This window comes from Haplochromis burtoni, unplaced genomic scaffold (genome assembly GCF_018398535.1).
Source record: "Haplochromis burtoni strain Fernald_Lab_line unplaced genomic scaffold, NCSU_Asbu1 Contig_188, whole genome shotgun sequence".
In the NCBI taxonomy this organism is placed as follows: Eukaryota; Metazoa; Chordata; class Actinopteri; order Cichliformes; family Cichlidae; genus Haplochromis; species Haplochromis burtoni.
The window spans coordinates 503,330-521,373 of record NW_024582549.1 but is presented as its reverse complement, the minus strand read 5'-3'; the positions used below and the strand labels follow the sequence as shown (position 1 = coordinate 521,373).

Below are 18,044 nucleotides of genomic sequence, written 5' to 3'. Positions count from 1 at the left end.
ACACACACACACACACACACACACACACAATAAGGTGTATATATACACACTGTTTAGCAATGTGCTTTATGTCATTATCACCCTGGAAGAGTCCTCTTTTACTAAACTTCTAAAGGCAGTCATATGGTCCGTTCGTATTTTTTGCAATAGGAAATCTCTTATAAACATGATCTATTTTTTGTCTCATGCAGCCACTATATGATCACAGTCTCAGCTCCATCCTTCACTGTGGTGGCCCAGGCCAGATTCATGCCCAGCATGTGGGATTCCTTTCAGCCAAACACATTTATCTTAGTCATATCTAATCAAAGCTGGTGCTCCCAAGATTCTTGTTCTTTATCTGGAATTTTGTGCCAAAGACTGAGCAACTTTTTCCCCCTCTTTTTTTTTTCTTGGACACTTTCCATCGGAGTGGCATTAAGCAATGGTCTTTGCACCATCTGAGCTGCCTCAGTTACTCTGATCTCTATTGATAACCCCTGCGTAGGGCCCAAGCCTTTACCCATCTGTTTTTAAGAGACAGAGTGTACAAGTTGTTCATAAGGTGATTATTTTAAGAGAACACTCCATATGACTCTGATTAGTGGTAGTATGTTTTCTTTTTTACCTCAAAATAACCACGGCCATGGTTCCACTGACTTTTAGTTGATAAATAATCTTCTGTATATTCTTCCCATTCAAGCACAATTTTCAGACAATCACAATACCATCTCCCTTCTTCCAATATTTTCTGTAACCTAACCTGCTTTTATTGCCGGCTGTACATGCAGACTACCAGCAGTGTGAAAAGACATTACTGTTATGTGTGTGTGTGTGTGTGTGTCTGCAGGTCTGCTCTAAACCTGTAGAGGGCACTGAGGGACAGGAGCTGCTGCCTGTTAAATCTTTATAGGGTGTCAGAAGAAATAACTTGAATTGTCTGAGCTCTGCTGGAGGATTTAATAGAATTTGTGCTTCTAATCACAAACAAACATCAAATGATAATGAGCAGGGACAGCAGAGACTAAATAAAGTTTATATATTACAGTTAGGCAAAGATGAAATTAAAAACTGACAAAGGAGGGAAAAAGGCATTCAGTGGCACACCAGAGACAGAAAAAGACAGAAGTCTTTGCACAGATAATGTGCAAGCTTCCATCTGAAAACCTTGCTGCATTATTTATATTAAGATACCTACAATTACTGTGCTGCTACCGCATTTATTATAAAATAAAAAATATACCACAAAATGCAATCTGGCAATGACAACAAACCTACCTTACTGCTGCACCTGTTTTTCCTTTTAGCCATGTGTGCTTTTTATTGATTGCAATTAGGACTTGTCCTTCATGAGAAGGTGTGACTTAAGTAAGGTTTGTTCTGTCAGGTTGTTAAAGCTCCTACAGACTTTGAAGGACATGATGGGATAATAGCATAACTAATTCTTAGAATACAACAAAAGAATGCTACGATGTTCAGAGCAACAAGGCACAAGGACAAGATTTAACATATCCATCTTCAGATGCTTTTACACAATTCCTTTGACTATTATGCATCACATTTTTTTTACTTTGTTTATCTTTTTTCAGCACAGAAACCTTCAGCAGTCTGTTAGTGTGTTTTGCAGATTTTTTTTCTTTCTTGCTCAAACTCGGTCAGGGTTACCCTCCCCAGTCGGCAAAGGCAGGCTGCAGAAAATAAAACCAACAGCATCAAACTGCTAAACCACTAGTCAAACTTCAAAATGCTGTTTATTATGAATGTCAAAGCCCTTAAAATACCAAAGAACCTTGTCTGTAGCTACATTAGTGAGTGAACAGACTGATTTGAAGGCATATTACCTAGTCAAATTGACATATCTTTTTAGTTTAATGATTACTGTGAGGGATATTCATTCCCTATAGTTCAAGAACTTGTCTGGAATTAGTCTGGTGTATGATATGTAGATGTGACAGGAACCTGATCAAACAGCAGTTTGGGTTTTAGAGGTGCATTTAACATCTTTTTTATGTCTGATCCTGGTGCAAAACATCTGGTGATAAGTTGGAAGTACATTAAACAACTGCAGTTATAAACAGCACTTCGGTTAGATGTAGGAATGGTTCTTGTAGAGAACTGGTTCCCAGTAACAATTCTTTGGAATTGTTAGTCTGCTTGCCTATCGATCCTGCTCATCGGTTCCACTTGCTCCTGCGCTACAATGAGCTGAGCAGCTCTTAAAGCTGCTATGATCATTGACTTTATATATGGAGCAAATGGCAGTGTTGAATATCTGTGAGGGGATCACTCCTATTGAGAAAAAGAAGATGATTATCAACCAGCTTTGCACTCTCTCAACTCTCTCAGTTTAAGTTGGGAAATTAATTATAATATTAGTCTTGAATGACTCCCAGTATTATTGCTGCTAACAATAAGGATTCTCTGCTACATTTAGCTGTTAAGATTAACACCTCCTTCATCCATGCTGCAGCCCCGTTCAGTGCAGACTGCAGTAACTGGTAGCAGAAAATGTAATGCACCACAGTCAGAACCTTTAAGCTTTGCCAAGGACATATGCAGAACACTGCTATAAACTATGCATACTGTATATTAAGCCGGGATTGGAAAAATCGCAGTGGATATTACAGTCCGTTTCACAGCACCCCAAGGTTCAAAGAGATATGGACGGCAGGTCTGTATCAGTTACAGCACGGGTATATCAGACTTTATACAGGTACAATATTATAAACTGGGTACACATGAGCTGTGCAGCACAGTATTACTATGAACACCTGGAAGTTCAAAGCAATGATTTCATAAAGGTACTCTGTGAGAGCTGAACCTCTGGTGTATGACCTAGAACAGGGGTGTCAAACTCAAATACACAGTGGGCCAAAATTCAAAACTGGAACAAAGTCGCGGGCTAACATTAATATTTATTGAAAAAAAAAAATCTTCCTCCAGATATAAGAATGAATCTTTTCTTATGGACTCAAACACATTTTGCTGAAAAACTGAATATGGAACAAGCAAAGCTTAATACTAAACAATATATATATTAGCTGTATAATACCAGTAGGCCAGCTCTAATAGTAATTTGGCATGGCTTCGCGGGCCAAATGTTATTAGGCTGCGGGCCAAATATGGCCCGCGGGCCAGAGTTTGACACCTATGACCTAGAACATTCAGAACCAGAGATACAATCAAAGATCAAAGGAGAGAATATTTGAGGGAGCACTTAAGTGTGAAAAACAGTGAGGTCCTGACACTGAAAATGGAACGCATTAAATATTTAAAATCATACTCGTTACAGTGCTCCTCTCCGCAGCACAGCACTTGTAAAAATATGAGTGAAACTTACTGAAAGCAGTCTCTCTGAGCGGAGACGTTCTTCAGGTACTGCTTCAGAGCCTCACAGAACTCACCAAGCTGCTTCTGGGAAACCACCATCTCCTGACGAATCAGCAGCAAAGACTGAAGGAAGAGCAACAGAGACGGCAGTGTCAGTTTTAATTTAACAGCTTACTGTTCTGTTTGTTGTCTGTCTGTTTCTTTATAGTGAAGCTGTATTAATATTTGTACTGTCTCTTTAAAAAGAACATGAAAGCACAGCTTAGGCTTACAAAGTTGCATCTGAACAAACCACAAGACTTCTGGAACAATGTTTTTTGGACAGACAAGACTAAAGTGGAGAGGTGTGGCCTAAAGAACAGCAGCAAATTTGGCAAAACACAAACACAGCATCTCAGTACAAACATTTCATGCCAACTGTTAGCACGGTGGTGGATCGGTGATGGTTTGGATTGCAGTCACGGAGTCGACCATGAACTCCTGTATACCACAGAATCCTAGAGTCAAATGTGAGGCTGCCTGTCGGCCAACTAAAGCTTGGCCAAAACTGGGCCGTGCAAGAGGGCAATAACACCAAGCATAGCAGCAACGTTACAATAGAATGGCTGAAAAAGAAAATAATCAAGATGCTACAATGGCCCAGTCAAAGTTCTGATCTGAACCTGATTGAAATGCCTCAGTGGGACCTTGAGAGAGCCTGCAAATAGGGCTGGGCAAAACGATTATTTTCTTAATCGATGAATCTAGCGATTGATTTTTCGATGCATCGATGAATCTAACGATTAATTTTTCAATCCAATTATATTTTGATTTGATTCGATTACTGATTATTTCCCCATTATTTGACTTGTATAGACGGTTTGTCCGTTGCAGAAGCTGCTCCTGGATGCGTTTGAGGTCCTGGTGCATAGCTGTCATGCTTTTATGATAGGCCATTTCCACCTTACAAAGCTGGCAAACGACTGAGTCACTTCCTTTTCTGTTAAAATATCCCCATACTGTAGAACTGCGTATTCTAGTGATGGGTCGGTCGCGAACGAAATGGCTCGGGTCTTTGACGTGAACGACACGAGCCGGCTCCTTATCGCGGGCTGTGGGGTTTTTTTCTTTCTCTCACCGTCTCGCACTTTTTTTCCGCTTCCCTCAGCATGCGAGCCTTGTGCTTTACGCTGGGAAGAGGGGGGAGGGGCGGTAGTTACACTCAGTAGCACAGGAACAGAGCGGGAGGGAAAGACAGAGAAAGAGCCAGGGACAACAACGTCACATTAAAAAGGTATAGTAATCATCCACAACTATTTTCAGTTGCAGATGATAAAGGATTCAGAAAGTTTATTCATGCAGGTCCTTATGACAGAGAATATGCAGCTTCTTTTTGTTTTCATATTATAATTCATATTTAATTGTGTTGTGGTTTGCAGTGTTTTGTGTTGTTTCACTTTAAATTTGTAAAAGGAAAAAGCTGAAAATTTAAATAGTTAAAAGTTGAAATGTGAATAGTTGATTTTTGTATTATATGATTTATTTATTACATTTTATGTGGAGTAAATAAAAGTATATTTAAGGTGGCCCCTACAGACGAAGCACGTTTGTGTATAAATACACAAACAATACACATATGCTTTCATGCTTTCAATTGTGTAATTTAGGTGATCTTGGTAGCTCTGTTTTGGAAGTTCAGTTCATGCTAGAAATCTGTTTTGGAGTTTGTACGTGTTTTGTCTCTAGGGGCCACCGCATATATTTATATATAAACATATATAAATAAAACCACTTTTTTACATTAGTAATTCCTTTTGTACATAATTTTATATTATTGTTAATAACAAATTAATTAAAGCAACAAAACAACCTGAAGAGCCGGTTCGGAGCCGAATCACTCTTTTTAGTGAGCTGAGCCGAAAGATCCGGTTCTCTAAAAAGAGCCGGAAATCCCATCACTAGTGTATTCGGGTACAGTGATTTAAGTCAACTGCGGCTGCCTCGCTCATGTTGCTACTACTCACTGCCACCATGTCTGTTTTGAAAGTGACGACGCATCGATGCACATTTTTTACGTTGACATATTTTACGTGTCGACGTAATCGATTATGTTGACGCGTCGTCCCAGCTCCACCTGCAAACCTCAATGAACTGAAGCAATGTTGTAAAAAAACTACAGGCAACTATGGCAATCTGCTAGCAAATAAAGCAATCACTACAAGATTCGTATTGCAGCACTTTCTTTGGAACTAATTTCACCCAGTGAAAAATGTGGTTTTTCATTTCATCTTTCATAAGGGGAGCAAAGTTGTTAAATTATGTGTGGGGCTGGGACAGATGTAGCTGACAACCGTGTGAAAGGCCTCGCGTCTGCTAAAAAAACACTAAAGAAAAAACAACATGGCTGCAGTCAGAATGCTAACACTCAGGTATTAAAATGACCAGAAATCAATGGATGATGTCACAGTGAGAATCATCCTTTATACACAGTTTTTGAGATTTTTCTTTGCCTGCACCAACATGTCAGCGGGCTATGTGGTAGTTAGTTTTAACAGGCATTTTCTTGACATAGATATTTGTGACCGTGCTATAGATGCTAGTTTTAGACAAGCTAATTTCATGTGATTAGGATAGCAGCTGTAGTTACCAGGAGATTTATAAGACACATCTAATTTTTTATTCATCACTTGTTAAATTATTATCCATTTACTAGAGCTACGAGCAATTTCTCTGATACTAAATTGAAATGTGAGGGAATGATGCAGTGCCTTTCTAAAGTCCCTGCGTCTCCTGCGGCTAAAAGCATAGACGTTCATAATTTCACACAGCCTACAGAAATTTTGTGATGGGGGGACTTCCTGGGGACTCTGGGAAATGATGAACAATTAGAGGCTGAATGATTATTAGCCGTTATTGGTATGAATCCCATTTCTAACAAGAACCAAAGAACTGTGTCTTCTTTTGTTTTAATCAGATGAGATTAGCTGCAGATGTCTTCAGCTTTTTAATATGCCAGCATTACTGTAGCTCACTACAGTAAAATTAAAAATTAATCCACTGTGACCTAGATAATTCCAGAAGTGTCTCACTGACACAATATGCCTTCACATGCTCGCATATATGCAAATGCGCACACTTGCGCCCCCCTTGCGCATCATCTGTCACACCTCTACATCTCTCACTAACACACTGATGATCTTATTTCAATATTATTTAAGGTATAACAATTATGTAATATTTGAAGAGTAAGGAAAAGTCCCATAATAAACTGCACCAAGATTTATTTCCTGTTATAAATCTTTAATTAGATTAATCTTGAGTCGAATGTGCACATTTCAAGTTATTACATGGAAATAATACAATTAAAGAAAATAAGGTTAACACTTCAAAAGTATCCAGAAACAACAGTGCTATAAAATAGGCCAAAACCTTTAAGGAATCAATAAAAAGAGCTAATGAAAAACATTACAAATTAAAATGTAGCATTGACAAATGAGAGACAAGTGTTTGCTCTGCAGTGTTGGACAGTTAAACCTTGAGCTTGAAAAGGAAGCCTTTTAACAGGGTCTAGATGTCCGATCTGAGAAGTCTAATACAAGACTGACGAAAGAGCTGAAATGTATAATGGAGCTAACCTTCAGAGGGGTTAAGTGATCAATAAAATAAAAACACTGAATTCTGTATGAAATCAAATCTGCCCAATTTGATGCAACAGAGAAGAAACAGGTTTGACATGGCAAACATGTAACAGGCAAAACATCCCATCAGCTGTTTCTGCAGTTATGTCTGCCCACGTGACGACACAGAATCAGACCTCATCGTCAGCCTGCTATAGAAAACCACGTTTTAAACACGTTTTTAACTGTTAACTATTAATTTTAGAAAGTTTGGCATTTTTGTTTTCATTTTAGTTTAAAGTCACGGTATGCTGCTTTTCTTCATTTAGATCAAGAAAGCAATGAAAGCGTACAATACCAACTTCTCAAATGTATTTATTTACAAAAGCTAGGATTTTAGGAAAGCTCAGTAATGTCAGCATAACATTGAGCCTTGTGGGACTCCACATGAAGAACCAAGTTAAACACTTTGACATCTCTTCCAACACACAAAACAGAAATAGATTCAAGATGCAGGTGACATCATTCTCTTCGGACTATTTTATTTTTATGCTTAGACCACTTTTACCTCACCTAACCTTTTTCTTCCAGCAAACAGCAGAACACCTGCAATTCTTTTATCAAGCATGCAATCTAGTCCTTCTGTCTGTGCTCCTTTTCTATTGTCCTCATTCTGGGTGCTTGAGAATGCAAATGTGATCCCATTCTACAATATTTCAGAAGGCTTTCAGCCCTTTACCCTGAAACAAGACATCCTAATTGTTTTATGGACGTGTTGCTGCTGTTAACAGGATATTAAATATCTGATCGATCAACTGATTAGCAACTGGAAATAACTTGCTATCCAAACATCTTAATAAGAGAGCTCTCCATTTAGCAGATATTAGCCACAGCTCTTGCAGCTTGTACTAGTGGAGGCTCTCATTTCATTCATCTCATCTGCATTTGTGCGTTAGTGTGCATCTGCTGATTGTTTTATTGGCATGTTATCACTTTACAACGCAGTTTATCTTCTGCAATTAGCTTAAATTGCAATCAAGAGGCAGTGTCAGTGCTGCAACACTGAGGTGCATGAATGAAAACCTGGATGTTGCTCAGTAAAGACGTGTTGTACTTACGTGATTTACAAGGCAATGATTGCATGGGCACGGCAGATTGAGAACCCACAGCAGTGATAAAACTTGACAGAATTATAAAGCCTACTACAGCCCGGCTAAAAACATCAACACACACACAAACACGCACAGACGTCCTACCAACTCAATTAGAAACACTACATTGCCCAGCAGCTTCTGTTAATCTAATCACTACCACTCCATTAACCATCCAGCTTCCCTGACCGAATCACTATGATTACATCTGCTCCCTGCTGACTCTGTGGCCCTGCAGAGGTGATAAATCAGGAGACCCTAACTCTGCAGCTCTGTTTTCTCTGTCGCGCTAACCTCTGTGGTAACGGTCAGTATCAAAGCTGTATCCATGTCAGTAAGAGCGCAGGTGAACCTAAGACTCAGACCAGTTTGCTGAAAAACAAGATATAGGTTTAAAAAAAGACTGCAAAGTGATTATACAGTAATAATCTAAGAAAAACCTGAATAATCCTTATAATCCTAATAATGCCTTCTCATTTCTCCAAACTGGATATAATGGAATTAGGTTAATCATCCACACATCAGATTAGACCTAATCAGTTTTATTTAGAAAATTCACAAAACAATATATGCTTTATGTGGTACATTTCTTTTTTGGCTTCATGTTTATGAGCTTTTATCTTTAGATTGATAAAGCAAACTTAAGGACAATGTTGCTAATCAGTCTGCTCAAGTCCATCATAAATCTTCTGTGTTTTGAGTCTGTACAGCTTACAGAAAGTGGAAATATCCATCACTGCTACTGTCATAATTATTGATATACTGAGCGTTCATGACTACTTAGCGTGTTTGATTGTTTACAGGAGCCTGACTGACAGAAAGCCCTTCCCTGTGAACATGCACATGTTGGAAATGACAAACCATTTGAAATTAATTGTAACTATTTGTAACTGTCTAGAGCTTCAGGCTGTACCTCCCAGTCTGTCTCAGATGGATGGATCTGTAGTCGTCATGAAAATGCACGTGAATGTGTGCAAACATGTCGCATCAGCAAAATCATCTACAGTAAAATGAAACTATAGACAGTGAAATCCAATCCTGCAGTGTTTGTGAGTGTGTGTGTGTGCTTACAGGACACTCTTTACTCTATGAGTCTGCTTGATTGGACAAGTGGCTGACTACCACAGTGTCATAAAGACATGTGGAGCCTAGTTCACAGGCTTGTAAAAATGTTATTGATTTCTGTATTTTCCTGTTCCTGTCTCCAGCTCTGCAGCGACTCAAAAGCCCACTGAGTGCTCGTGGTTAAATGTCAGACAACAACAGCTCCGTATCAGAAATGTTTCCAGAATTTTAGGCACAGCTGGGAAGCAAGGACCTTTCGGGCATGGGGTGGGGCATTTAAAATGAGAAGATTCAAACCATACCACTTTTAAAATGGTTTGAAAATTCAGAAATGCTTCCCCAGTCCAAATTTGTCAAACACACCAATTTATTCGTTTCCCACAGTGCAAACAGTGAAAGCTTGGAAACATTTTAAGACCAGAGTTTGTGCAGATGGAGCTGTCTGTGTCTATATTTGGACCCTTCCTTTATGTTTTACAGTGTTTCCATGTCTTCACAGAGCTGTGTACCAGAAAAACTTGACAATGAGAATGTCTAAGAGAGACAATCCAGAACCAAACTCTAATTCCATAGAAAACTGGGTCATCTCTGTGTCTTTGCTTACAACTACTCCAGCAATCCAGAGCATTTAAATGGTCCAATAGTAACATGGGAAACCGAATCCACTTTATATTATCATTTACACGAGTTCCTTGTTATATGCACATTTTAAAATCCAGATAAACTGAGAGTGTAATTTCTGAAAAGCGTCCCGTGGTGCTTTTTCCTTGCATGCATGACAGGTTTTAGAGAACGAAATGTTCTGCAACAGCTGAACATATTGCAGCTTAATCAGACAACTCACATTTGTGGCTGACGTATTACAGCAGGATAATATACTCAGAGTTTATGTTGCAAAATGGTCATTCCCTCTAAAGATGCTCTAAAATTGGGGACTGATGGGTGAACATCTTTCTGAAGTTTATAGATGGATGCTGGGGTGGTGGAGGGGTTGAAACAGCAGGGAGCTTTACATGGCAGCAGCAACACTGACATATCAGGGGGAAATTTGGCGCTTGAAAAGATTTCCATATTGGGAGGGTGGGTTTGGTAAATGACATGGCGAGCGTTATGCATGGCAGTATGTCTGAACCTGCTCACAGGCTCTGCTTCTTTAAAACATCAAAAGTAAATTCTTCAGTTTTTCATCATTAAATAATAATTTCCAAGCACCTACATTTTTTCATCAAGTGTTTATGATGGAAGAAACTACAAAAAGACTCACTGGGGTTTTGGAGGAGAAAAAAGAACAAACTTCCAAGCTGCCGCTTTCATTTTGCTTTAATGTGGATGATTGTTGATGAATGCCAAACTGTGTGACACCACCTATTTGTCTGCGTTGGGCTCTGAGTAACCGTTTTCTCAATTGATTGTAATTTTGCTCTGCAATTATCAGCAAAACAGAGTACTACACTGTAGTAAACACATAGTATATTGGCAAATGTATGTCAAACCAAAAGCATTTCTCTTTCTGTCTCCCTCTTCACGTCTCTATGTAAATTCCCAGTGAGTTTTTAAACCACCAACTCTGTAAAATATGCAGAAATCATCACCTTCTATGAAGGACACACTATGTAGATACTGTGCTATATGTGTTAAGCCTGTGGGCGCTAATGTGTGTGCGTGTGTGTGGAATATGCTCTAATGTGGATTATTATGTACTGGGTGTGAAAATGGGAGGACTAGAGGGATGTGTGGAGGATCAGTCTAGTGTTACCATGGGAACTGGGAAATACCCATTACCCATATAGGTCTTCTATATAGGTATCATTTGATTGTTGGGGTTTTCTCTTAGTCCTATTTCCATTTTATTTATGATCCTGTTTGTTATCACCAGTTCTTCTCTCCTGTTATTTCTCTTTGTTTCTCCTGCCATCCATCAGCCCTGTTTTGAGTTCAAGGAAACCCTCACTGATTGATCCCTCATTGATTATAAGAAGAAGAAGGAGGAGGTAACAAGCCACTCATTAGTTTAGAAATAAACAGCATTGCTTGTAGCTGCAATTACAAATACATGACTAAAGTATTACTTGCACTCACCTGCTGACTGCAACAGCAAGAGAAAAAGAATAAATACATAAGAACAAGAGCAGCCCTTCACTTAAAGCAGTGATTGGCAGCCTTTTGGAATATCTGGAGAACTAAAGATCAAAGTAGTTGTTATGTAAGAGTAAATTACTATAATTTTCGATTTCACTTGATTGCACACTTGATTGAACAATTTAAATGACATAGGACGTGACTATTTCATGGTGAATAGGTTGACCGCTTGAGGGCAGAGTACGTTTGACAACAGTGACAGATTGTGGGCTTACAAAATTGTTATGTCTAACATATTATTGTGCAAACATATTATTACAGAATCAGATGTGCATGCAAGCTTTCTTTTTTGTGTCCATCAGATATTTGGTCATGTATAGGTAGTTAAAAAACCACAAAAAAAGTGTTTGCTCAAAATTGTGGTAAGTAGAACACATATTATGGGTTGTATAGTTTTCACATGACGGAACAAGAGTAACACCAAGAAATATCTGTATGTGTGTGTGTGTGTCCCTGTCCTTTCTTTTCATCTGACCTGCTTCGAAACTTTGAAAATGTGTTGTTGGGGACCCCAGAAAGTAAGTGCAGCGTACAGCTTGGAGTGTTTTGGATCAATGGTTTGTAAATTGTGGCTAAAGGTTTCAAGCCAGGTATCTTGGTGATGACGTGTATATAAATGCTGGCTATGGATAGTTTAACTTTCCATGAACATCTACATTTCTATTTCCCTAAAATCTCCATAATAGTTAGGGGAGCTTCCAAGTTTTACTTTTGACATGATACAATTTTATTTAAATGATTACCAATTGATATAAAGATAAAAGAGATTTATGAGTGCATCTTTAAGAAATGATAACCATATGATTGCCTGTTAAAGTTTCCCTCAGTCCTCAGTCACAGTGAAGGGAAAAAGAAGAAGAAGAAAAAAAAATGGAATTTCTAAGTTTAACAGATTACATTTTCTGATGAATGAAATCTGGAACTGGACCAGGCTTTAGCATTTCAAAAACAAAACCAATTAATCAGATTGCGGCTGTAGTGTGCAGCTCCTAGATGTATTAAAATTCCATCTCTGAGACTATTTTAAATGGATCAGCCTGCCAAAATTAGGATGAGTGGCTGCACTGAACAGTTTGAGGTTTCATAATGCACTAATGCACTGCGGAAATCACTTTGGAAACAGTATTACAGTTATACTGCAATTAACAACTTGAATTACATACGTGCACAAATGGCTTGGATGTAAGTATTGTCTTTAATATCATTTAAAATCATTTTTACATTTGTAGCATTTTCAGTTTTGACACTGAAACACTGTCTGTTGGCTATGGTGAATCCCTGTGTTACTATCAAGTTCCAGTCACTATAAAGAAGCTGTAACTGAAGCAGCAGCTGTACCTGCTTGCCTAACACCTGAAGTATTTCAAAGGACAGATTCATTTTTAATGCTGCCACCTTCGCTCATTCATTAATTTTACGCATCTCCCAGTGACAAACAAAGCCCAAGCACTTCTCCTCTGAAATTACCTGTGTGTCTCCCTTGCCTGTCGCACATACCTTTCATGGGAGCTCTTCCTATTTGTACATTAATTCAGACGAGGTATCTAACTTCAGAGGGGCGTTTCTTCTTTCTTCCTTTCAGGATAACTAACTTTGTATCCTTTCAGATTGCATTACCTTGATTGCTCATATGCAAAGCTCAGTGGGCTGTTGCACAAATTGTAATGACCTTCAGGTAGCAATGATCATGTGGAATAAGAACTAGGGAATTTTTGCTTTTGAAATATCAACCAGAACCTCTCTAGCCCTGGAGGACTTTCTTTCTTCTCAGCTTATGAATTCCTTTGAGCACCTCTAATTTCATTCTGCTTCATGCTTTTCCATCCATCTTCCAAATTATTCCTTTTATCAATGTTTACATCTGTTGGTGAGGGTTGCATTTTAGTGGGGCTTCCCTGCATACATCTCAAAGCACGTTTATAAGCAACTCATTTACAAAAATACTATCCCCACCCCCCCTCGGTTCAGGTTTGACTGGGCCGGTTAGATAAGATGTGATATGGATTTAAAAAAAGGAAAACAATACCCAAACCAAGAGTGGAAATACTATGGAGTAAAACTCATAGTCATAGTCTGTCTCCTTTTTCAATAAAGTCAAATCACGCATTGTGTGAAAGTTGAGAAGCACATCAAAAAATTGATAAGCATCTTCCAAAACTTTATTCCAAAAAGACATTAGCTCATAAAATGTCTAGTTGTGTTTATGAAATCTTAGACCTTTACATTTACAAATCCCTCATATTAAACCCAGATAATAAAAAATTCATCAGGTTATTTTGAAAGTGCGTGACTTTATGGATGACACTTCTCAGCCTGGAAGAATGAACAAAACAGCCATTGCCAAAAGGCTAACACAGGCATAGGTACTGGGCTCCCTCTGAATTGTTCTCTTTTGTTTCATACCCCGTTGTCTTTATGGTTCACCAGTGCATAATAATTATACGAGGTACTGCACCTGATTTAGATTTGAACAGTCTGCCTTTCGAGTTGAGTTTCTCCATGAGTTTTAATGTTGCTGCGATATTTAGGTCACTCCATGGAACTCATACTATGGCCATTTACATTTGTGCATTTCGAATGCGTGATTGATCTCCTCCACTGTGTCTTCAACTTTAATTTCATTTTTGGGAAAAATAAGAAGTCACAGGAAGACAAATCTTCCAAGTGATGAGCAGAGACTGTGTTATTGTGGCCAATAAAACCCTGCGTTTTCCTTGTCCTGCAGCCAGCCATAGGCTGTACAGTATATAAAAGAAAGACCAAGTCACAGTCATGTCACCCACTCATTTCTGGTTGTATTTTGAAGCCTCTGGTGTTTCATTTTGGCTGTTGCCACATTGTTTGTTTTTGTTTGTATTTTCTGAGCTAGAAGTTACCATATGGGGATCAGGTAATGCTAACAAGCCTTATTAATAATCTGTATTCATAAACTGTATGGGTGCATTGCACAGACATACCTACCCCCCACAAAGCAAGCAGCTCTGGCCCGGATCTGGTGTGAAGCCGGCACTGCTGGCCGACTTCTGGCATGGTAAGTGGTATGTCATCCAGATATGGGCCAGGCCTGGCATAGATGGCACTGTTTATGTGATGGCATGCCACATCTGGCCCGATTGTGGTTTGGTTTATGTGGCCCAGGCCCATAGAAAACAGGTCAGGCCCGGATCCGGCATCAAGCTGGCACTTGTGACTAACTGGTGTGGGCCAGGTCTGGCAATGATGGCGCTATTTATGTTCCTATTTTCCTATTTTAGTTAGAAGACCCAAATGCCATGTTCCAATACTATATTGCTATGATAGCCAACGTTTCAAATGGAGGTGTGATAGGTTTGTGAGTGTACACTTTATCGAAAACCGAGTGAGGGTTTACTCATGTCTACCACTGGGTGGTTGTAGCTCAGGAGATCGAGCAGGTCACCTACTGATCAGAAGGTTAGTGGTTCGATCCCTGGCTCCTCCAGTCTACATGTCAAGAGTGTGACTGTGTATGAATGTAGTTAGGAAGCACTCAGTTTAGAGAAAGTGTGTGATTGGGTGAATGTGGCATGCTGTATATAGCACTTTGAGCAATCTGGGAGAGTAGAAAAGTGCTATGTAAGAATCAGTCCATTCACTGTTTGAACAGAGTTTTGTCATGTTACTTTTGCACTGTTATGTTCTGGCACATGTTGTTATCACATGGCTTGATTAATGTACACATCAGGCTCACATCTGGGGCCAGAGCTGAAACTGTTCTGGGCCAGCACAGGGCCAGCAGTGCAGTGTGTCTGCAACTGGCCTTGTGCTGGCCCATGTGTGGGCCACTTCTGGCAAACCAGATCTGGGCCACCAAAGAGCCGTCATTCTTTGCCGTATGTGGGCCATGTGTAAGCACATTGTGTGGGCCAGATCCGGGCCATACCAATTTTGCTACGTGGGCCACTAATTAATAGAGATGATGGTAAGATACTCTTGTAACAGAGTTAAATTCTGCAATTTTACTCACTAATAATGAGTCACAAGACTCTTCAATAGTATTCACAACACAGCAAGTCATATTTCTCAGATAATTCCTTCAACAATGCTCCATAAGGCACCAACACCACAAACAAATGGGCAATGATTAGAAGAAGTAAGGCCTAGGAAAAAAAACCCACCTACCAAACAGTTGTTACAAACAGTGATACCAATGCTGTTATGTCGAGCACTTTGGAGTTTATAGGAACTGATCTGCTCTTGGAGCCAGCCTCATGTAGCTTGTGACATTAAAGTTTAAGTCTTGTAGAGTCTAAAACCATGGAATCAATTCAAATTACACACTGAATGCTGGATGGATAGCACTCTCCTGACTGCACGTTTCACATCACAAAAAAGCAACGGTTTGGTTTGATGACAACAAACTCTTGATCAGCAGCGTTGATCACTGGAGCACTAAGCGAGCAATCTAAAATTAGCACATGAATTTTGTCCAGGGGTGCACGGGAAGATGACCTTGAAGGTTACAATATTTTCACTGGTCCAGTCTTAGAATATTACAATCACACCTGGAATTGAATACAACAAAAATATGGTTGTACCTTACTGCTGGTTGTTGTTTTCCATTGTTTTGATCCTGAGATTTTGCCTGCTTTTCTGGGAATTACTCTCTCTCGCTCTCCCTTGTTATCTCTCCTTTTTTAAAAACATTAATTCTACCTGACCTGCTGTTGCTTTTATCACATTTGTCTTTGTTTTTTGGGCAATTTGCAATGTACCGTTGTGCTATTTCTCAGAGTACTCCATCTTGATGCTGGCTAGTAATTAAATACGGATCATAAAGTGCGTTATTAGCACAGGGGGGAGAAAAAACACAGTATGGCTACATTTGGATAACAGTGGGGCTTTTTGGTACAGTTAAGGCAGGATAAAAGCCTGCACCAAATCAGTCAAAGTCAGTTAATAGTGAAGGGAAGTAATAAAGGCAAAGCTAAAAAAAATATGGAGGTGGAGGAGAGGATGAGTCTAGATATCTCTACCTCTTTCTCTTTCGTGCGCAGGCACGCACGCACGCACACACACACACACACACACACACACACACACGGGAACAGATACAGTGAACAAGCTGTCAGGTTCCTGGCTAATGGGACTAAATTGTGTCGCAGCATAGACGAGAACAAACAGAAAGTGAGAGGTAGAGAGAGAAAGAGGCAGTGGGGGTTGTGGCTGATTAAAGCACGGTGGAGCAGTTATTGAATTTACAGAGAAATTCTCCAGTGCCATGAACACAAACAGCTACCAAGGGGATTGGTGCCATTCAGGGAACAAGTGCCACCATTCATATATCACGAGTGCAGACGCTGAAAAGATTCCAGTCTCATAGATTCAGATCTCACATGTGTCAGACATGATTGTAATATACCACCGTCCTGTCATCAAGTCTAATTTTGCCGTGTAAAAAGGAACATTTGCACAAACTTCCTTTACAAACTCTGACATAGTTGCTAGCATTTTAACTTTGGTTATCGGACATCTTTATGACCACAAACAAGTTGGACTCAACAGGAAAAGAAATAGCTCTTTGTACCTTTAAAGGGAAACACTGGTGCTACATTTTTCTTCTTGTCAGTAATCCGGACGGCTCGTGGCTCCAAGCCTGACACACTCAGACGTTCACTTTTTAAAAAGGACTCTCAGAAAAACAAGTTCAGTCACAAAAAGCTGAACAATAGTTTTTATTTATTATTATTATTTCTTCCAATTCTTGAACCTGTGGAAAATTTTCTGCATTCTGTATTTTCTGTATTCATTTGTAGTAAAGCATCAGTCCAAAGTGTCCAAAGTGTACTATTGTACATTTTCTTTCTAAACTTCCATGTCACCTTGAAAAATCTCCAATGGTGCATTGAGCAGGCAAACCACTGGGCTTCAAAACACCTGGTACCCTGAAATCTATATGACCTCCAGACTCTATAAAAAAATCTATGAATTCTCTTAGTGTGCCTAATATAATTTATACCCTGGATATTTTCTGAAAGAAATTTTGCTAGTCAGGGCAATTGAAGCAGCAAGAAGGATCTCACTTGGAGCTGGACATAATGGTCAAAGCTAACTGATCCATCATGTGCTGCTTCATGAAAGGAAAGCAGTGGTAACCTCCATGAAGCAGTGAGGCTGGGGGTTGTGAATGAAGAAAATACATGCTAGGAGCCCTCTTCACACTCCTTTAGCACTTTAGTTGTGCAACACTTCTGAATCAACTGCTTCAATGGAGCACAGCTGCAGGCCTGAGAAAGCCATATGTAAGACTTTCAAGTTCATCTAATGCTACACAGAACTGCAATTAAGATTAGTGTAACACCCTAAATAGACACAAATGCATATAAAGCAGCAGTCTCTCTCCAAGCATGACTTAAGATGTTATGAAAGCTAACAGGACAAAAATGCATTTAGAGAAATAATTTGATATTCTGGGAAATGTGCTTATCCTTGCAAAAGCAGTGTCATGCCTGCAAACTCATTGTAAAGCTACAGCCAGCAGTGTATAGATGGTTTAGCTTTCTGTACAACAGGAGCAGTTGCATTGCTTGTTAATATTATACCCAAACAAAATTTAAAAATAAATTTTTGTTTTAGATGAACTTGCAAACTGTGTGTAATGACATAATTGAGACACGCGGTGCTGGCAGGTTAATCCTTATTCCCACATGAGGTTAATCAAAAGACATAAAACATGGAACTGTCAGAACATGCATCTGTCCAAAGGTCTGCTAATACACCACCTCCAAAGATTGCTTATTAATTTGTTAAATCAATGAGTTTGAGT

The 18,044-nt window shown here is 39.3% G+C and overlaps 1 protein-coding gene across 2 annotated transcripts in view; it reads right to left on the bottom strand.

Annotated features, from left to right (window-relative positions):
• necab2 (N-terminal EF-hand calcium binding protein 2) overlaps positions 1 to 18,044 on the bottom strand; it is a 136,575-nt gene that overhangs the window by 9,942 nt on the left and 108,589 nt on the right. For both annotated transcript variants that reach the window (XM_005935008.3, XM_005935007.3), the window contains one exon: positions 3,320 to 3,432. In XM_005935008.3, the coding sequence (XP_005935070.1) occupies positions 3,320 to 3,432 (113 nt within the window). The remainder of the gene's footprint in view (positions 1 to 3,319; positions 3,433 to 18,044) is intronic.